This window comes from Aythya fuligula, chromosome 17 (genome assembly GCF_009819795.1).
Source record: "Aythya fuligula isolate bAytFul2 chromosome 17, bAytFul2.pri, whole genome shotgun sequence".
NCBI lineage: Eukaryota > Metazoa > Chordata > Aves > Anseriformes > Anatidae > Aythya > Aythya fuligula.
In genome coordinates, this window is record NC_045575.1 from 5,586,960 (window position 1) to 5,607,950 (window position 20,991).

The window sequence follows — 20,991 nt, forward strand, 5'->3', positions numbered from 1 at the left end:
TTAATAATAAAAAAAAAAAACCATCACAACCATTAACATCGTTACAGTTAGTCGCCACCTCCGGGGGTGGCACACGGTGATACGAGCATGCTCACAACAGGGGGGGCGCAGCGGTTTAGTGGGAGTTAAACAACCATTTTTTTTTAAAAGGGGTGGGGGGGGGAAAAGGGGAGGAAAAATAACTCGGCACGCTACCGTTGAACTTGGTTTTAATGTTTCTCCACAAACGGTGAAAAATACTAAAGTACAGACGAGGAATAATCATAATGTTGCGGCCAACATTATAAATATGGAATTATAAATTTAAAACATTTTCTGGTTTAAAAAATAAATCTGGTAGTAAATGCAGCTCTGCGGGGTCTGCCTCTAGTAGGGCCGGTCTCGGCGCTCCTGGCGGTGCTCACTCCTGCAAGGAAAGAGCCTGGGTCAGGGGAGATAACGGGGTGTCCCTCCCAGCTGGGGGCTCCAGGATCACCCCGGCTGCCCCCCCCCGTGTTGATTTCCACCATTTGGGGTCTCCCCGTGCCCTCGCACCTCCCTCCCTCCCTGCTCTTCTCAGGGCAGAGCCCTCCCGGCCCCCAGCCCGCTGCCCCACGCACTTGTCCATCTTTCCTGGTCCTCCACGCCTGCCGCCTCTGCCTCCGCCTCCCATCTGGTCCATCAGGGGGCCAGGGGGGCCTCCGGGTCCTCCTCCTCGCCGGCCTCCTCCTCCGTAGCCACCTCGATCCATGCCCCGGCCACCTCTGAAGCCACCTCTGTCTCCGCCGCGGCCGCCTCTGAACATGCCACCGGGTCCCCCGCGGTCCATGAGGCCCCCTCCTCCTCTTCCTCCTCGCATCCCCCCGGGGCCGCCTCTGCCGCGGTCTCCTCCTGGAGGGAAGGAAAAAAAAAAAAAAAAGCTCGGAGCAACCAGAGCCAGAGCCTGCCACAGCCAGACGCCGCTCCAGCCCTTCCAACCCGTCCCCTCCTCGACCAGGGATGTCCCAGGGCACTGAAACGGGGTGAGGGGCAGGAGCTGGGGGGTAAATGAAGTTGGGGACAGGAGGTGCTGCCTGCACACACAGAGGTTGTTACACCCAGGGCTGCAGAACCAAACGCAGCAAAGAGCTGCCTGGGCTGGAGGGGGCCCAGTGGCTGATGGATCGTGGCAAGGAAGCCTCCTCGAGAGCCAGGAGGGATGGGGGGCTCGTTAAGAGGGCACTGCCTGGGAGTAATGAGGTCAAAGTGGAGCTGTGGGGAACTGGAGCGTCAGCGACAGCCCCACAGAAGAGACTTGGCAGCTCAGGGAAGTGTGGGAGAGGCTGAGGTCAGAGCAGTCCCAGCCTCTGCCTCACAGCTCAGAAAAGGGATAATTCCCCAGCAGCTCTCGGGGCAGGGAGCAGCCACTCCCTAAAACATCCCTAGAACAGTGCCCGGGGCAGCTGACTGCCCTCGTGGCACTCCTGGAAACCTCTGTGCCATCGGCCCGGCCCAGCCCTGAACTCTGTCACACACGTACCTGGAGGGGGAAACGGAGGTGGCAGAAACCCTTCTGGCTTAGGAGCCTTGCACTGATTGCACTCTGTTCTCCAGGCAAAGTTCTGGTTTCCACATCCCCTAGGTTAAAAAAAAACAAACAGTCAGCAAAGACCGGGAGTGCATTGCTGGTTAGGTAAGGCTCAGAAGCGTTGCGTGGCCACCTAACAACACCACGGCCACCTAACAACACCACGTCCGGGCGCAGGAAACACAAAGGCTGGTCAGCGGGACCTGGAGCAAGTCCCGGAGCAAGCCCACAGCACGGTGGAAGGAACTTCCTTTGCTTTTGAGAAGGGCCTATTTGTGTCAGCCAGCGCCTCAAACAAAAGGCTCCTTGCGGTGCTCTAACAGCCCGAGGTTCTCTCCCTGCCCTGGGGCGGTTATGCAGGTGCCAGGTCCTCGTGTGACGTGGTGACACGAGGTGACATGAGGTGACACGGTGCGGGTAGCTGCCTGGGGAGGGGTCTCTGTGGGGTACTCACGGGTTGGGGCACTGCCAGTCGCCGGCGCGGTGCTGGACGCTGCCCCCGGAGGGGTTTCCCCTGGATCCTCTGGGTCCTCGGGAGGAGAAGCCGCCCCTGTCTCCTCCTCGGCCTCCCATCCTGCCCATGGGGCCGCTCGGGCCGCCGGGCCCCCCCGGGCCTCCAGGCCCCCCCGGCCCTGTAAGGAAGGCAGCGTTAGGGACAGGAACGAGCCAAACTGGAGGACACGGCCCCTCTGGGGCTGGGGGAGCTGCTGTTACCTCCGCGGAGAGGGGGAGGCATTCCCCGCTGCTCACGGGGCGGCATCCCGCCCCTCATGCTGTTCATCGGGCCCTTCTTCCGCGTGAGGGAAACCTTCAGCTTGCTGCCCTGGAAATCCTTCCCTAGGAGGAACACAAGGGCAAGAGCCTCACTGCGAGCCGGGGTGTCCACTGTCGGCCAGACCCTGGCATCACACGCATCGCAGAGTCCCTGACCACATGGAAAACATCGCCCGTCGTACCAAGCTTACCTGGTCCAGTTAAAACTAGGAACTTTTTAGTTTTTTTTTTAGGCATGAGCCTGACATCACTGCTGGCCTCCATGCAGAGGACAGAACTGCTGACTTCTGTCAGACACACATTCAGTCATGAGGCAAACCCATCCCAAAACGCAGCCCACGTACTCACCATCAAACCATTCGACAGCTGTTTTGGCAGTAGATGGGTCATCGTACGACACCGTGGCATCTCCTTTTGGCTTGCCGGTTTCTTTGTCGATGTAGAGGTGTATCATAGGCTGCCCGGTCCTCTTGTTCATCTAGCAGGACACCAAAACGTCACCGCCAGTCACACAGCCCTGTGTGCTGAGCGGGGATTCTCTTCTCTGTTCCGCCTCCATTTGAGACAACGGGCTTCCTAGGTGAGCCTCTCTTAGGCATCCCCATGGCAGAAAAAAGGGCCCTCTGGCTTACTGCGTGTGACAGCTCCTCCCCAGATAGGCAAACAAATGAGGAACCGGCCCCAGACAGCACTGCCTAGCCCAGCAGCCTCTCCTGCAAGCACCTGCTGCTGCAAGGACTGAGCTGCAGCCTCTCCACATCCTCCCCCACCCCGATCCCTCAAGCTGTCACATCCCACCAGCAGATCCACAGCCACGCTTCCTTCCCGCAGGACTGGAAGCGCTGCTGCTTGCACACATCTCGTGGAGATGCCGAGGGACAAATCCTGCTGAGGCTCTTTGGGAAAGCTGGAGCTACAGGGCAGCCCCAGAACGTGGTGGGCTTATTGCCCAGGCAGATGTGGCCAGCTGCTGGTGGGGACAAGTGACACGCTGGGCAGGGAGGGGGTGGGCAAACCCAGTCCCTTTCCCTGTGCTCTGCCCGCTGGAGGTGGGCAGGAGCTGAGCTGCGCACATGGGTTCCTCTCACCTTGACGACCCCGCACTGTTTGAAGAAGTCTGCCAGATCCTCCAGGGTCACATTATCATTGAGTCCCTGCACATACACCGAGCTGTTGTCTGAGTCCTCGTCTGGGTCCATAGGGGGGCCTAGGAGACAATTCATAGAGTCACTGGGCGAGCAGAGGCAGTGGTTTGGTGGCACAGAGCCCTCGGATCACATCAGCCCCTCGGCCAGCTGCGGCTCCTCTTTTAACGGGTGCATTTACCCCAAATGATGTGGGAATGCAGGCACTGAGAGTGGTGACCCTGCACCAGCTGCTAAAGGCAGGGAGGCAGCTCCGCTCTGAAGGTGCTGGCTGCCTCTTCTGCTCCCTGCAGAGGGACAGACAGACAGACACCCAGACCCTCCCAGCACAAAGCAAACGGCACGGTTAGGCCACCTGGGGGTAACGGGAGACCTCTGAGGGGAGACACGAGGAAGAGCCAAAGGCACAACACGCCTTCGCATCCTTCCTGCTCCTGCAGAGGGATGCTCGCCCTCTCTTTGCTGCACTAATCCCCGCTTTTCTCAGCCGTCAGAGCAAGGCGCTGCTCCTGGCAGGCTGACACTGAACTGCCACGTGCCTGTGCAGGAGGAAGGAAAGAGCTACAGGGCTGCAGGCCAGTGTGGCACGAGGAGGAAGGGGACTACTGGACAAGCACCTACAAGCCCCATGCTGAATTGTGCTTTCTGCTGCACAGAGCAGCTCCTCAAACAGCCCCTGGTTCCCACGGAGAAGCGTAAGCCTCTCACAAACACCTGTGGTTTTCCACCAGTCCACGATCTCATGAGTCAGGAATAAAGGAATGAATGAACTGGCCACAAAGGGACTGCAAGTGCAGAGCATCCTCGTGCTCCTTCTACAGAAGGGTCAGACACAGGGTAACATCTTCCACGGCTCCAGCCCTCATCCCGAGCAGAGGAGAAGCACAGAAATCGCAATTTCACGAGCCTGGGAGGGACTGCGAGCAGTTATTTGCAATTACCTAAGTCAAGGTCCGGTCCTTCTTCCATGTGTCCTGCCAGTCAGGAGAGAATCATAAGAAGCTGTGTTAGTGCACGCCTTGCGGGCTGAAGGACCGACACACACAATACTATCTACTTATAACCACCATTCGATGGCGTTGGTTAAACTCGAATTGACCCGCATTGCAAAAACGTCAGCAATGCACCTTTACTTGGCGATCGGTTCGCTAGTTTTAGCAGCCTTTCAAACCATTAACCACTATTACGCTTTTTTTTTTTTTTTTTTTTAATGCTTTACCAGGCCAATCGGTTTTAAGTTCATTAATAAAAAGTTACTTTTAAAGAAAAAAATTTATCAAATCCAAACCATTTATTTTCCCCAAATTACAGAAGTGGTTTCTCAATTCTTCCGAGTTACCCTGTGTCCTGTAACCGCATACCCCTAGGCATTGCCGGCAGTACCCATTACAGTCTTGTTGCACATGTCATTTTAACCACTTAAACTAATAAAAATTACACTTTTTCTAAAAACTGACTGCAATTTTTTTTTTTTTTTTTTTTAACACTATCCATTGTAATGCTCAAAAACTTACCACCAGGCTTATTGAAGCCACCTCGCTCTCCAGCGCTGCTGGGGGGATAAACGAAGAAATGAAGGCCTTTCCCTTTACAAAGCCAGTACCGCTCTGAGCCTCTGCGGCTCACTGGGAAGAAGGGCACTGGCTAAACATCTCCAAACAATGCATCTGTCTCTCTCTCTCTCATCTTGTCACTATGCCTTTCTTCAGGGCAGCTTGCTCAAATTTCCTTTACATACACAACCTCGCTTGTCTGGTTTTAGACACCACTTTGCTGTCGGTACCCTTCCATTTACTTGTAGTAGGGGTATTATCAGTGCAATACTTGGCAAAAAATGTTTTCGTGCATTACAAATTGCGCTTTTATTCCAAATAAAAATAATCACTGGGTCGTTCGCTGGTCAACTCCCTCCCCTCTGTGTGTACATAAAGGTGCACCCTCAGCCTCTCGCAGCACGAGCGCGAAACGAGCCCGCAGGTCCCTGACATTAACAGTTAAAAGGTAGGAGACAACCATACGCGATGCCTACAACACAGTTCAGATGACATTTCCGCTAAAACCTCGGTATAAAGCCATACATTCAGGTCGCTACTGAATTTAACAAGTCTCTGTGGAAGGAGAACTTACAGAATACAGCGAGGGCTCGAAGGCCTGGGGTGCAGCTTTGTGGACACAGACCGGGACCGAAGATTTTGGCACGCGCCAATGCAAACTCACGGCCGCAGCTTTCATCGAAAGCTTTGGCTGAAGCTTTCGCTTTAGGACTGCTTTCAAGTGCTGGTTAATTAGGAAAATGCCACCTGAAAAGGATTTTTGTCGTTTCTTTCTCTTTTTGGCAAGACAAAAGCTGTTTTGAAGGAGACGAGCAGAGGAGGGAGAGCACCACTATTTTCTAGCAAGTATTGCACCTCTAATACTGGAAAAAAAAAGTTGTCAATACACAGTTTCAAGCTGTTGCATGCAGCTTTGCCTCCTTTTGTTAAAGTACACACCATTTACGTAATGTCTCTCTTTTTAAACATATACGTTTACACTTTTTTTTTTTTTTAACGTTACACAATTCTTAAGTAGTATACCTCCTCTGGTTTTATTACCAAACAACAAGTATTCAGTTACCAAAGTTACAGAAGGATTCCATTTATACAATGAATACATTTGGTTAAAAATATTCTATGTATATTTTTCCTCTCCATATGGACACCGTGTCTAGTCCCACTTTTCATTATGCTGCCGGCTGAGTACTGAGTACGGGTACTTTTTAAGTATTGAAGTGTATACAAGGCTCTCACTTTGTAACCTGTAGCATATAAATGCGACAAAGCATGTTAAAAAGTTTCCATGTTTAACAGCCAATGAAAATATAAAATAATCGAGTCAATGAAAAAGGGCACGTTAATAACATCGAGCTCCTTACCTGCTGGAGACACTGAAATCCATCACCACAGCATAATAAGAAGGGCCGAGTTCCCCTACCTGCCCCTGGGTGCTCATAGGAAGGCCACCTTTTCCATGGACAGCAGAAAGTCTACGTCCATAGAGCAGGGGGCCCTCTTTTATGGTCTAGTCAGGTGGAAATCGCTAAATACGTAATTTATGCTGGGATTACGGCGTGGAATTAGAGATAAATGATACATCTTTGGCACGAGAAACTCCAGAGGGGCTAGAAATTTTAAGATGTGATGACAGACATTTCAAGTGTCTACATCTACTTTAAACCATTAGAGAAATAAATACATCATGGGTGAAATCTTTATGCAGAACCGTGGAACCCTACTCCACTCGAGCCAATTCAAGCCAGATGTGTCCCAACACGAGCAAGGCTTTTTTCTTCTGTTTCCACGCGTTGGTGGTTGCATTTCTCTGATAAAGATTTCACGCCACTTCAATTCACTTCGACAGAGCTATGCAGAGTGGGACTGTAGCTTGCCGAGCTCCGGTTGCCACCAGGCACTCAAGCAGCTCAAGAGGTTGCCTACCAGCGAGGAGCTGCAGTTCCACCTGCCCTGCCAAAATACGAGGGCCAGCGCTTTGCATCCCGTGCCACATCTCCGGCGAGCATCTACGGACGCTCTGCATAGCTCTGACCTAAGGTGCGAAGGGATGGAACACACACAAAGCTACATCTTCCTCCTCTTCCTCGCCTTTGGGACCAGTCCTCCTTCCTCGCCTCTATCCAAACAAACAGCACGGGCAGGGAGACGACCTGCTGACCTGCAGACACAGGTTTACCAAACCAGGTTTTGCCATCAGTTAAAATGGCCAAACTGATTTAGAGCACCTGAAAGCTCCAACGGGGAGCAGTCCTGGAAGTCAAGCCAGAGCTTTATACGGCCTCGGGTTTTTTTTTTTCTTCACGCTCCAGCCAAGCTCCAAGCGTTCTGGCCACTCGGAGTCACGGCTTCACCAGCAGCAATCAGCCCCACACATACACGTACAGACGCAGCTCGGCATGCTACCGCTAAGGCGAAGAGGCTGACACCAGGCTTCTGCCTTGTACATACCTGAACTCTCAAAGTCCCCACTAGCGAGTGAGGCACAGGAATTGACTCCTGGACCTGGCGGGAGGTTTGTGTGTGTTCAACCCAAAGTTACTGTTAAACCCCACAGAGGATTTCACCTCTGCACGACCACGAAGGGAGCTGAAAGTTGCAGGTTTAGCAATACCCCTAGTTCCCCCGAGCCCAACCAGCTGCAGGACAGAAAAAAAAACATACGTCCTGCTCCTATTCCCCCTCAGATAATATTTCCATGGAATAAAGCAACGCTGCTACAGAGATGCTCTCCATGGAAGCACAGCTGGGAACGTCAACCTTTCAGTCCCTTCTTTCCATTTCAAATCCTAGGGGTGAAACAGAATTAGATAAAAGGAGAAAAGATTTGCTCTTACCCCATTCCACCGCGTCCTCCTCCCCGCCCACCTCTGCTCATGCCTCCACGATCATATCCCCCTCTTCCCCTGCCCCGGTTATCAGGGCCGCTCATATTCCGGTTCTCTCCTGGGCCTGAAAAGCCTCCGGATTCCTGTCCGTATACGTTCATGCTGCTAGGATGGTCCTGACGGAACGAGCCTGAGGAAGTTTGTAACAAAAACATCAGAGAGCTGCAGACAAGAGTGGGTCCTGTCCCCTTTTAAAGCCTTTCTCCATACCTTCAGCACGAGAAGGGACAGTATCACATGAAAGGTGTTTGCTACAGCACTTAAGGAGTGATGTGCCACTTGGGGAACTGGGTTTTAAGGCAGGCCCTACCAGTCTGCCCTCTGCAGAACAGTCACCAAGTTGTTTGTATCGAGTTGTATTTCTCATTTCTGTGTTTTCCAACCATCTGCCCACCTTCCCCACGCTGAGGGGAGCATCATAATTGTCTAATGAGCTAGACAAGCTGTCTGTCAGTGAGCGAGGGCAAAAACCAGCTACAGTGTGCTCCCTTCAGCACAGCCTCAAGCTCAGATCCTTCAGACCCAAATAAAGCCACTCAAAGCCTCCCTCAGAGACAGCTCACCCTGCAAGGGTGATGGAGACCGACCCTTTCCTCACCAATCCCGCAGCTCTGCTAAGCACACTCACTCTGCTGGCCGTAACTGCTGCTCTGCTGGCTGTACTGGCTTGGGGCCTGGCTGTAGGATCCCGTCTGGGGTGGGTAACTCGTTGGGGGCGGCTGCTGCCCGTAGCTGCTCTGCTGGCCATAGCTAGTCTGCTGGCCGTAGGTGCTCTGTTGCCCGTAGGTGCTCTGCTGGGAGTAAGTGCTCTGATCATAACTGCTTGGCTGCGTGGAGGAGTAGCTGGAAGACAAAGGCATTAAGAAGACGGGAAGATAAGCCAACGCACCGCCACGTGTGCATTAGGCTGCAGAATTGGCTCACGCCGGGCAGTAAGGCAATTAGAAGCCATATGCACCATCGCAAACCACTTAAAAAGGTGAAGTCATCCTATGGAGCCTGGCCTGATGGCAAGAGGAAGAATAAACCTGGTAGACTGCTACAAACAGAACCAACGTGACCGTTCACTGTTTACCTCTAGGAAGAGGCTGAAGTGCAAGGGCAGAAGTCAGAGGCAAGACAGCTAACAGCCTCCCCTTCCGCTTCAGTGCTGAAATACTTTCAGATGATGGATAGTAAAACTTGTCCCCTCGTGCACTTCAGGCTTTGAACACTTCAAAACATACGCTCTAGCAGTCAGCATCAAAACATCAAAGACACCTCTGGGAAAGGGGTGAGCTCCTTCTCAAAACCACGCGTAATGAGGCAGTAAAAGCTCACTTTCATACACTACAGCTGAGGAATTTCTTAAAAAACATTTTTCACTGTTTTGGCTTGCCACTTCAGGTGTGCAGGCAGAGATGTTTCTGTACCCGATTCTAGCCTCATCTTCCCTAGGACAAGTACCACCCAACCAGAAACAGGCCTCCCTCCTTCCAGGACACCAAACCTCCTTCTACGCTTGTTCATTTGAAATCCCTTGAGGAAAAAAAATCCTTTTGCCCAAGTGAACCCCAAAATTCTCAGGCTAGCCGCACGAGGCTTCGCTTTCTGAAAGAATTACCTGGTAGGAGGATAGGAGGGAGGAGCAGTGACCGGCTGCATCGGGTAGCTGGCAGGCACCTGAGGGTAGCTGTAGTTGCTCTGTCCATAGCCTAGGCTGGGCTGGCTGTAGCCTGTCGTACTGGACTGCGGCTGGCTGGTCTCTGCTGGTTTGCTGCCATCCTGGGGTCTGAAAAGCAGCAGTGAACAATTAATGGGAGCCTGGTACAAAGCCCCACCTCAGATCCCACCCCAGCACGCTTTCTTTGGGAGGCGTTACAAGCTGGCACCACATTGGTGCTGGCTCACAGAGGCACACTGAGCCCTAAATGTTTTACCAGCTGCTGACTGGATATTTGCACACTCCCCTGCTACCAGAAAAGGCCCAGACAACATCCTGAGCTGAGAGCATAAAAGAGAACTACAGCATCTGTTTACCAGCTGCATCATGAAACCTACAGCGAGGGGCTTAGGCTTTGGCTCTGGGAGGAGCAGAGGATGTGAACTGGCCAGGAAAGGCGGTCAGCAGCATCGCCCCTCTGCTCTAGTTGTTTTTGCACAATGCTCCTAAACAATCAGCTCAAAAGGAGACAGAAATGCTGCCAGTTACAGGCACTATTGTTTGGCAAAACCACTGCAGGCAGATATTGCTGGTGAAAGGGAAAGGATGTTTGTTATTAACTCTCAAGGCCTGAAAATAAAGATAGCTCTTTGCATGCGATTTGCATGTCCTCTTCCTTTACAATTGTCCCACGCTGCTTCGAATTTCAAAGCGTTTATCAGAGCTAAAAAGAGTTGAACTACAAGCTGGGTAAAATTACTTAAAATGGCATCAGGATTCATACTTAAATGTAATCTGATAGATACAGACAGGGCTGTCAAGCTCTGGCTTTCCTTACAGGAACAGTTACAGCAAACATCAGGCAGACGCATAAAGCTGTTTTTGCTCATTACTAAGTAAGTTTCCATTCCGTATCCTAAACCTTTCCTATCCTGAGCGAACAATTAGGCTGAACAGGCTATCGACAGTGTCCAGACACAAGAGATTTAAAAAGGAAATTGTCTTCAGCATGTGCACCCACTCAAGAACTGAGAGGGCATAACATCATCCTAGCAACCCCGTGACTCAGGATCACATCAGACTCATCCATTTTCTGGTCTAGATCATGAGTCAAGAGCCCATTTTTGCTGCTTGGTTGCTCTCCCCATCTCCCAGTAACGGCGCTGACTCACTGTGCCGGAGCAGAAGCTACCTACACTGCTTCCCCCAGCTCTGGAGAGGCGGTGGGATCAGCTGCAGCTGCAGCAAAGCTCGAGTGCAACAGGCGGAAGAAAGGTGGAAGCAAAACCTGCGGGCCCCAGCTCAGCAGGCAGCGTCCTGGGGGGGGCTCTCCCCACCAGCAGAGCAGAGGAGGACGATGGAAATCCCCGTTACCTTGCGGGAGCGGACGCTGCTGGCTGCTGCCCGTAGGCAGGGTAGGCAGGCTGGGTGCCGTAAGCGGACGGAGCTGCGTAGGAAGCCTGGGTGGTGGTAACCGTAGCGGTGCTGGTATCGTAGGCGGCCGTGCCGTACCCCTGCACGGGCTGGCTATAGGCCGGGGGGGCGGTCGGGGTCGTGTAACCTACAACAGAGGACAGCCGGGTCAGATTAGGGACCTTTCTGACTGCTTCGCTCCTGCTCGCTGTGTGCCAGACCTCACAAACCTCCGCAGACCGACCCACAGCACCCTGTCACCTCCCTCCGAGAGAGCCCTGCCCTGGGAAACCCCAGCCTCCCCCAGCTCTGCCCCATCCTGGCAGCTTTTTGGAGAAGCAGAAGCACCGAGTGGCACAAGGCTGACACGAGAGGTCTTTCTGAGCCATTTAGGCAGTATTGTGTTAAATCAGCAATCCTAGAAACTAAAGGGGAGCACATCACATTTGCTTTAATGTAACAGAAAGGTCAGAAGCTACTTTACGTGCCTGTTTTTTGATGTTTTATGTGCCTTTGTTCCTCTCAGAAGTTCAGCTTGCTTAAGATGAAAAGCTCAGGGCTCACACACATTTATTTCTGAACGATTTTACGAGAATATCCAAGACCCCAAAGCAGCTCCGTTTAGATTAGCCGTACCAGCAGCTGTCACTAGGCAATGCAGCTGACCACTTGGCTTGTCAGCAGAGAACCATAAACCAGATACTGCCATGGTGGCTTTTTTTTAAATCATTAAGAACCTTGCAAGCACATTTTCAAATTATGAAAAAAAGATTTACCCAGAAAGCCATCAATTACAGATTTTCTTAGCAAAAGCTCACTTCCTAAAAACACAAAACGATTGCCAGAAAGCAGCCAACTGGCCTCAGTCTTACTGAGGTGATCTTAATTGCATCAATTAAGGTAACAGCTTCTCCATCGCTTAATATTTTGATTAAACAGGGGACACTTGTGACATACTCTTCTAATTACAAAGCGTTTCAGGCACATTGCGCCCAGCTCTTTATTGCGACTCCCTCGTTTCCCAGATGAAAGCACTTCCAGCAGAACACAGCGTATGGCTGCAGCTCCTTCCCCTCATCCAGCACACCCTCCTGAGGCACAGCAGCACTTCCAACCTCACTGCACTTTGCTACAAAACCAGGCCTCTCCAGCCCGCGAGTACAGAGCAAGAGAAGCAAAAGGAGAAGTGAGAAGTCCGCAAGCAGACCTGAAAAAACAAGCTGCAGCTTCCCATCCTGCTGTTACTCTCGGGCTCTCCAGTTAGTCCCAGGATGCTGATGAAAGGGCTCTGAGCAGGCAGAAGCCTTTCCCCTTTTGCCACCTGCAACAGCCAGCCCAAAAGCCCTTGCCTGCTCCAAAAGCCCAGTGCCTCCTGTGCTCACAGGCTTATCACGCTGCCGCCCTCCTCCTGAATGCCACGGGCTGGCTTCCACTGCACGCTGCTGCCAAGCTGGAAACACCAAAGCTGGCTGGAAACACTGAGGCAGGCGAGCAAGCTCCCCTCCCACCAGGGGATAACGGCAGGAGCCACCAGCAAATCACTTCTGCTCATTCAGCTGCTCCTTGGTGCAGAGAGGCTCACTGAAAAGCCAAGTCCTGTTCCAAGTGTTACTGAAAAGGGGGAGCGAAACGATGCTGAAGGGGTTTTGGTGCCTCAGAAGAATTTAAACAGCCCAAACTCTTCAGTGTGAGCCCCCAGAGAGCCGACACCAGAAGCTGAAGGAATTCTTACTTGAACTGGCTGAGGCCTGAGCGCTTATTAAAAAAACCTGCTGCTTGCGTAAGTGCAGTGTGACGTGCGTGCCGCTGAAACCACAGCCCCTGGGCACAGCTGTGCCCCGGGGAGCAGCGGTCCCAGGGCCACAGCCGAAATCTTCCCAAACTGGGACCCTCGTGGGTATGGCAGCACTGGCCTCCCGCATGGAGCGGGCTTGCTGGTACCTGGCTGTGCACGGGGGGAAAATCATCCTGAGCTTTCCTGCCCCGGCTCTAGAAGGAGCGTTTCGCTTGAGCAAGTGCGCTCAGCGGGAAGCGTCTGCACCAAAAAAAGAACAAGCAGCGATTTAACATCCCGCTGCTCCACGTGTTGGTTTCAGCAAGAGCAGTTTAAAGACTCAGAAAACCCTCAGGAGCTGTGTTTTTGAAGGGGCCGTTTACACAGCGTCGCTTCTCCCTCCTCCCCTCGCCAGTTAACGAGACAAGTGGCAGATCTGCAGAGCAAACACTGCAAGGAAAGGGGAACAGCAGCACTTTGACAGCCTGCTTTAAGAAGTCCAGTGACGTGGCTCAGTTTCCTCTCCAAGCACTCATGCCTGCGAGCAAAACCCTCACTGAAGTCTAGGAAATCTTCATGCAGAGAGGGCAAGCTCGCAGGTTTTGGTCCTCAGAGAGCATCGAGCTAAGAACTGTGGTCAGAGAGGTTTATTCTGAAACAAGCAGGCTTTGTGTCAGCCAGCAGCGTTTTCGGAGGCTTCTCTCCAATTCCAGCAGCACCAGAAGCTCCCCACGGGTCCACGAGCCCAAAGAAAGCCGGCTCCTGCTGGGCACACGCTCCTCCCAGCGAGGCTCCAGAGAAGGGGAAGCAGGAGCTGCCCTCTCCCTGCTTTATTCTGGTAGGTAATCGCAGGGTACTGGGGCAGCCGGCATAGCTCAGGGCGCGCCTACTTCCCAATTCGGAACACACGAGGAACTCTTTACACATCCAGCCTGCAATTTCACAGGTGGAGAGAGAAGTGGGAGCTGGTTATCTTTCACGAGGAGCTCCTGCTGGACTACGCAGAGCAGATCCATGCTTCGAGATTTGCAATGCTGCATTTGGCCCTGGCCGACGTTGTTAGAAAGCCAATAACCATCCCAGCTGCAGCTGTTTATTTACTCCTGTAATTCAGGCTTACATCCTGCAGTGATTAAAGAGCAAACCATGACCGCAGGCACGCTGGTGCTGATTAATCCCCTAATCCACTTGCTGCCGGTAGAGCTGCAGAGGAGCCCGTGGGCTCCTGACCCCGGGGGCTGGACCAGAGGCCACCAAGTCACCTTCTCCTGTAGCCACGGGAGCAAGGAGGCTGGAGGCAGGCTGCTCCACCCGAGATGTCCCCAGGCACCTTAGAACAGCCCCAGACTGAAGCACACAGTCCCTAGAGGGCACATACATCTGCACGGGATCCGAATTTCCCTGCAACAACGGCATCTTACAAGAAAAAAAAAGACACAGAGACAAAAAAAAGTCACTTGGTTTTTAAGTTAGTGCAGAATCGCGGTGAGTTGTCTGCTACAAAAAGGTGATGCCAAGGAAAAAGAAACTGAAATTCAACTGCGAAACTTGCAGGTCTCTCAGGACACGAGGATACACGCCCCGGGCCACACTGTGGGCTCTGCGTGGTACAGAAAGCCAGAACGAGCACTCGGCAGAGGCAGTGACAGGCTCTGAGCACCACCAGCCTCATTTTGCGCAGCTCCTGAAGGAGAGGCAGGTACAGGAAGAATAAATCCAAGCTGGCACTCTGCCTCGAGAGCAACGCCACCAGCTCTGCCACAGACATGCTGCACGGGTTGAGGCAAATCGCACGTGAAGGCCTGATACAACCTCTCGTTGGGCCACTTCCTGAGCTTTCTTTTATTCTGGATAAAAAAAAAAAAACACAGCATTTTGCCTCCACAAGAAGCCCTGCGGAAAAGACACCCGATATTATTATTACTCCAGCAAATTTGCTCTTGAGGAACAAGCACAAGCACAGCCCTTGCAGGAGCGGAGTCAGCAGTACGGACCAAGGGACTCAAACATTTCCAAGAAAAATCTGAGAAGTCCCCAAATCCATTTTGCTGCCCGTTTACATCCACGGCCTGGTAAAGGCAAGGAGAAAACCCGCAAATAACCAGCGGTGACACTGGCTAGAGGGCACTGCTTCTCGTCCTGTGGGACACGTGCTGCCTGCCAGGCATATTTTCCTCATCCAGACCAAAGATGTCCAACACATCTACTCCACGGGATGTTATTTTCTCTCCACCTCCTGCTCGTGAGGTTCCCCAGTGGTTTTTGTGGCCAGGTGCCCCCCAGGAACATCTCCTGCCTGTCCCAGCATTCCTGTGCTTTAGGAAATACTGAAGAAAGCTCCCACTGCAACAGCAATTCACAACGCCTCTCATAGCCAAGAGTGAATCTGCAGAAAAGGGTATCCAAGGCACTGCTCGGAGGAAAAACTCTTTTCTTTTTCGAAGTCTCCTGAATATTCAGCCCAAATACAACAATTAAATGAGGTCTCAACAGTTTCTTTCATACATCAAGATGCTCACACGTACAGGACTCCAGCTCAAAGAGTCCAGGTCCTTCAGGGAACGGGAAGGTTGTGTTCACCTGAAGCATCTGGGCATGGCTGTCTGCAGTGTTTAGGAAGTTCTACCCACAAACCACACCTCTCACACCTCTCAGAGCTGCTCGTTACAGAGGCGTGGAGGTTGCAAACCACTGCATCCCAGCCAATCCTCCCTGTCCTTGTGCGCGCTGCGCTGCTGGGTGGTTTTGGTGCTGGAAGTGACACCCGGAGGGTTAACACCACGAGCTTCCCCAGGATGAGCCGGCACTTCGCATGCAGGAGCGAGCGGGAGTCAGACCTGTGCTGGTCCCTTGTGGGAAGCACAAGGCAAGAAGTGGAGCGCACGCTATCAGAACGGGCACGCAGCACCTTCAGGATTTGGTTTTCAGGGAGCGCTCAGGACACCAACTCGCCGTGTGGGCTCAGAAGCAGGCAGAGTGCAGCCTCCCACGAGTGCTGCCGTGCTCCTGTTAAGCACAGCACACTCTGCAGCCACGGAGCGGATCCCAGCTCCTTCCCCAGCCCGTGCGAGGCCCCGCGGCTCTTACCAGTGGGGGGCTGCCCGTAGGACGTGGCGTACGCGGTCTGCCCGTACGTGGCGGTCGTCTGCGGCTGCGTGTAGCTGGCGTCAGCGGGCTGGCCGTACGTTCCGTAGCTCTGCTGCCCGTACGTCTGCCCCGAAAAATGACACGAATTTAATTCCCAAACAGAAGCCGCTCGCACGCGTTGCACGGATGCACGCGGGCCCTGCTGGAAGCAACCTGAGCCAAGCCAAGGCTACTCAAAGACTGGGCGCTACCGCAAGTTTCAGCGCAGATCTGCAGTGACCTTACAAACGCAGCTTTTCAAAGCCAGGATCAGAGGCAGGGGGAGCCTCCTGTGTATTCACACCACACTTCTGCTCTACGTAAAGCAGAGCAGGAGAGCACCCAGCTCCCTGTCATCGCCCAGGCACATGGGAACATTCGCAGGGACCTCCCGAGGGCTAACCTGCACTGCTGGGAGCGGGGCCACCCAGAGGACAGAGCTGCATGAGGTGAAACAACGTCAGCTCCTTCAGCACTCACTAGAAGAAGCCTGTTTAAGATTTCAGTAAGTTGTTTTGAATGTTCTTCATGCCCACTAGTCAACAGTTTTAAAAATAAGAGATTATTGGGCATCCAAGGGCTTGTGGTCACCCCACTGCTGCGGTTACAGCTGCTCCTGCCCCAGCACCCTCACAGTTGGCGAGAGATCAGCTCTCAGCTCACGTTTTACCCCAAGTTCAGGCTCAAACCCAGACTAAAGAACTGCTGCTGCCTTGCTCGGTCCCGAGGAGCACTCAGAGCAGCCTGATCGGGGTGGCTGGCTCAGCGCAGAGCTGCCGGTGCTGCTGTTTTGCCAGCAGTCCTCAGCCCCATGCCACGGCCCAGCTGGCCCAGACCTCGGGCACCGGGCAGCTTCTAACAGCTCTGCGTGGTCAGCTGCTGTGTTTTGGGTGAAACTGTGGGTACAGCTCAAGAAGCAGCACAAACACAAGCCTTAACAGCTGGATTTTCAGAGGTACTTGCTGGTTTCTGGGGGAGTTTGGCAGTTAAATGCTTTTTGGGACCTAAGCCTGTGTTACCTGTGAGCTCCTCTCCCTGGCTCACGAGCAGCACAGATCCTCGCCAAGCCACAGATCTCAACAAAACTCCGACCAGCCTGGGATTTCCAGCACCAGTGGAAGCTCACCCCAACAAGAGGCAGGAAACCCCGCGAGCCCCCCATGGCCATCTGCCTACAGCTGAGAGGGAGGAGCGGGTTGTGCAGCCTCGCTCTGAAGGACATCGAAGCCTCCTCACACCTTCCGTGCAACCCGTACTCTGGCACCAGCTCTCGCCTTGTCCTCCCTCCATATATTTATTCACAACACGAGGTGTTGTCATTTTCCCTTTGGCCGACCCAAATGCCAGCAGCGAGCCTGTGCTCCCCCTGTAAAGGCTGTGTTTTTGCAAAGGTATCACAGCACCAAAGGTTTTCATAAAGTTTTTTTTAGCAGCCTGCTGCAAGCTGGCTGGTGTGGGCAGCAGGAACACAGCCCCGCTGGGTTAACCCATTTGAAGCTGCTCAGTAACATGCAGGGAGGTTGGTTTTGACTCCAGAATATAGATGTGTGTTTTTCAGTGCCGGGGATCTCCTTTCAGAAAGCACTCTTTGGAGATACTGGGGAAAAAATAACCCAGACTGCTCCGAAAACACACTTGTAGGGCGTACACAGCTGTGGTTTTAGGAGCTTGGATTCTAAGGATGAGAAAGGCATCATTTCATTCACCTCTTAAAGATCGCCAGCAGTTTGCAGTCTAGCCAATTGACAAAATTAATAGTTTCAGCCACAATAGCTCCATGAAAAATCTATCCCCTCCTCCTGATTTCTCCGACTGTGTTGTTTGTGACACGATAATTTCCCCTCTCTCTCCTCTTTTTTATCAGTCTCTCCCCCCTACACCACTAACTAAACACCCACTGACACCTCAATGTCAAATGTGCCCCAGGAATCGGGCTTCTACAGTCCCCTCAGCAACAGGTTCGGATACAGAATCAGAAAATCCTTAGGGTTGGAAAAGATCTCCAACCCTAAGAAAAAAAAAAAAATCTAATCTAAAAAAAAAAAAAAAAAAAAAAAGATCTAATGCCAAGGAAGGGGAAAGCTGAAGCTCCTTGCTGTCGGGCAGTTCTCACTCGAAGCAAGCAGCGCAGGCTGGGGGGGAGCTACAAGACAATTTCTAGGGACAGGTTTTGAAGCTGTGTTTCGGGGCTGGCAGAGCGCTGTGTGCTTTACTGGGGGCATGCAACTGCTTCCCAAACCCCCCCGTGCATTACCTGGGTGGTCTGTGCGTATCCTTGAGCTGGCTGAGGTGCGTACGCGCTGTAGCTGCAAAAGGAATTTGAAGAGATTTATAATGTGCCCCCGCACCCCCAGCTCACGCAGTGCATGCATCACGGGATGATTTGGGCATATCCAGGTGGCTCCCGATGAAATCCCAGGGCAAGGCAAAAGGGGAAAGCCTTTGGGATGCGCACACACGGCCGAGCTGAGGCTACAGCGCAGTTACTGCGCGCACATCACACCTTTTTGTGGGGTGGGATAAGAGCACGATGCGACTTACCCCTGCTGAGCTGCAGCTTGGCTGTAGGTACTGTAATCTGCAAGAGAAAAAGGAAAATTAAAAAAAAAAAAAAAAAAAAAAAAGGTTAACAAAGGCTTAACAAAATTAACAGCGTAAGAAGGCAGCAGCTGGAATTTCCTCCTGCAACTCCAAAGGACCGCTATAAACCGCTGGAAATCCAGCCTCCAAAGAGTAAGGTAAATGCACTTTCTCAGCCTTTTTAAAGGAAACAAAACCCCTCTTCCCTTTATGGCTCCTGCTGCTCCCGCAGCCACAACTTTGATCTCAAATGACCCTACTTTAATTTAACTGCCACCTTGGCTAACACCCAAGGGGACTGGCAGCGGGGTGTTTTGTTTAGGAACAAAAGAAACTGCGGGGCTGACACTCACAAAACCCCTGGTTTCAAAGGGCCAGGTTGCAAGCTCCGGGTCCGTTGGAATGACAACACTTCGCTTTCTATTTAACTTTCAAGGACACAAACAAATCGCTGGAAAGTTCTAACACTTGTCCCTATCAGGGTTCCAAACAGGCAGCTGGCAGCGATTCCTTCCCCAAATCCCCAGCCCGTGCCAACGCTCTGGTTTAAAGAACTGAAATCCCCAAAACCCCAGCAGAAAAAGCCTGCGCTGGCCCGTCTGGCTGCTAGGGCTGGGAAACGCATCCACGCGGCAACTACAAGGCTGTATTTGAGCGTTTACAGCTCCTGCGTGCACGTTTTCCCTCCAAGTCACCACTTCCAGCTCCCATCCAAGGCTTTAGAGCAAACCCATGGCTTTGACAGAACCTCTCCAGCCAGAGCGCTTCTCCAGCCCTCCCAGGACCTGAAAGGTCCCGAGGATCAGGAATGGGCTCAGAGTTTGCTCCTGTTTGCTGCCTGGGCTTCAGCATCCGACTGAGCCGCACTCAGAGGCTGAACGGGAGCAGGGCTCTGCTCAGACCCTCGCAGGGAAACGTTCTGGTGTCTCTGCTCTGATTGCACCTTGGGACAAGCCGCTCTCTATTAAAAAAGCGAGCTTTACGAATTTACAGAACCCACCTGAAGCCTTCCTACAGCCCTCAGCCACCCTTAGGGTGTAACTTTCACCACTCTGCTTCCCACCGAGCTGCTGGGGGCTCCAGGAACCGCTCTGGAACCGCCGTTTGCACCCAGCAGCAGCTCTGAGGCTGTGGATCTGCCTGCGTGCAATCCCAACGTACGGAGATATGAGCTTACGGGGCAGGCTGCTCCCCTTCCCTGCACGGCTGGCAGGACTCAGGGTGACACTGGAGGAGCTGCTGCGACCAGCGGGGATGTCTGTCAGAGGGAAATCGCCTCCCAGGGAGCAGCAACGGGCAGGACACACGGGGAAGGCGTCGGGGCAGGCCCCCGGGGCCCTGCCAGGCTCCACACGCCACAACGGGCCCGCGTTAAAACGCTTCAGCCCCGCTCCCACAGCCCTAACGCCTTAACGTTATAAAACAAACACTATAAAGGGATAATATAATAAAGCAGCCATACTATAACACGCTAATATTATAAAAAGGACAAAGCCCTGCCAATCCCCAGCCCCACAGCGCCCTGAGGCCCACCCGGGCCCTCACAGCCCCCTCAGCGAACCCTCCCCCCCCCCCTCACAGGCCGTTACCTCCCCCCCCGAGGCCCCCACAGCCCGCAGCCGCTCTCCCCGATTCCCCCCCGATCTCCCCAGCTCTCTCTGCTCTCCCCCGGCTCCGAGGAGCCCACCCCGGGCCCTCCAGCCCCGTCCCGGCCGGTGCCGTCCCCCCCCGGCGCGGCCGGGCCGCCCTCACCCGTGGACGCCATTTTGTCGCCTTCCTCCCTCCGCGCTCCCAACGTCCGGCCGCCGCCGCCGCCCCCGCGCTGCGCATGCGCCGCCCTGCCCGCCCGCACGTACCAACCGCGGAGGGGAAAGGGGGGGAGGGGGGGATGGAGGGGGATGGTACGGTCCGGGGAGGGGAGGGAGGGGAGGGAGGGGGTGCTGACGTCACGCGGAGGGAGGGGAGTCCCGCGTGACGTCATGGGGGGCTATGGGGGGGCTATGGGGGGGGTTGTGGGGGGTGGGGGTCTCCTAGGGGGGTGTGGGGGGGCCCCACGGGTGGGTGGGAGTCCCCTGGGTGGGGGTCCCAAAGGGAGTTGGGGGTCCCCTGGGTGCAGGTCCCACGGGTGGGGGTCCCACAGACAGGTGGGGGTCCCCTGAGTGAAGGTGTCATGGGTGGGGGTCCCACGGGTGGGTGGGGGTCCCTTGGGTGAGGGTGCCGTGGGTGGGGGTCCCCTGGGTGGGTGTCCCCCGGCTGGGGGTCCCACAAGTGTGTGTGGGTCCCCTGGGTGAGGGTCCCCTGGGTGGGGGTCCTGTGGATGGGTGGGGGTCCCACGGGTGGGTGGGGGTCCCCTGGGTGGTTGTCACATAGGTGGGGATCCCAGTGGGGGGTGGGTGAGTGGGGGTCCCCTGGGTGGGTGGGGGTCCCTGGGTGCCCCCCCTCACTGTGCCACCCCCTTCCCATGGGGCGAGCCCCCTGCCGCGCCCCCCACCCACGCGTGTCCCCACCACCAGCCCCCACCCGTGTGGAGGGTGCCAGCCCCCCACCCCCCAA

General features: G+C 53.9%; 1 protein-coding gene across 3 annotated transcripts; it reads right to left on the reverse strand.

The window, feature by feature from the left end:
• Window positions 1-192: 192 nt before the first annotated feature.
• On the reverse strand, window positions 193-20,247 carry EWSR1 (EWS RNA binding protein 1). 3 transcript variants are annotated; one of them, XM_032198998.1, is made up of 17 exons: window positions 20,191-20,247; window positions 18,400-18,436; window positions 18,113-18,164; window positions 15,820-15,943; window positions 10,920-11,106; window positions 9,507-9,674; window positions 8,532-8,746; window positions 7,853-8,033; window positions 4,980-5,014; window positions 4,407-4,439; window positions 3,409-3,527; window positions 2,669-2,798; window positions 2,261-2,383; window positions 2,001-2,178; window positions 1,499-1,596; window positions 600-870; window positions 193-406 (listed from the first exon to the last, which is right to left on the reverse strand). In XM_032198998.1, exons 1-17 carry the CDS (start codon window positions 20,201-20,203, stop codon window positions 367-369), a joined length of 2,004 nt encoding a protein of 667 aa, XP_032054889.1. In that variant the 5' UTR covers window positions 20,204-20,247; the 3' UTR covers window positions 193-366. The 3 variants fall into 3 exon arrangements, with proteins under 3 accessions (XP_032054889.1, XP_032054888.1, XP_032054890.1); XM_032198997.1 differs by having other exon boundaries at window positions 4,980-5,017; XM_032198999.1 differs by lacking the exons at window positions 193-406; window positions 600-870; window positions 1,499-1,596; ... (4 more) ...; window positions 4,407-4,439; window positions 4,980-5,014 and adding an exon at window positions 5,975-6,262.
• Between the last annotated feature and the right edge of the window lie 744 nt (window positions 20,248-20,991).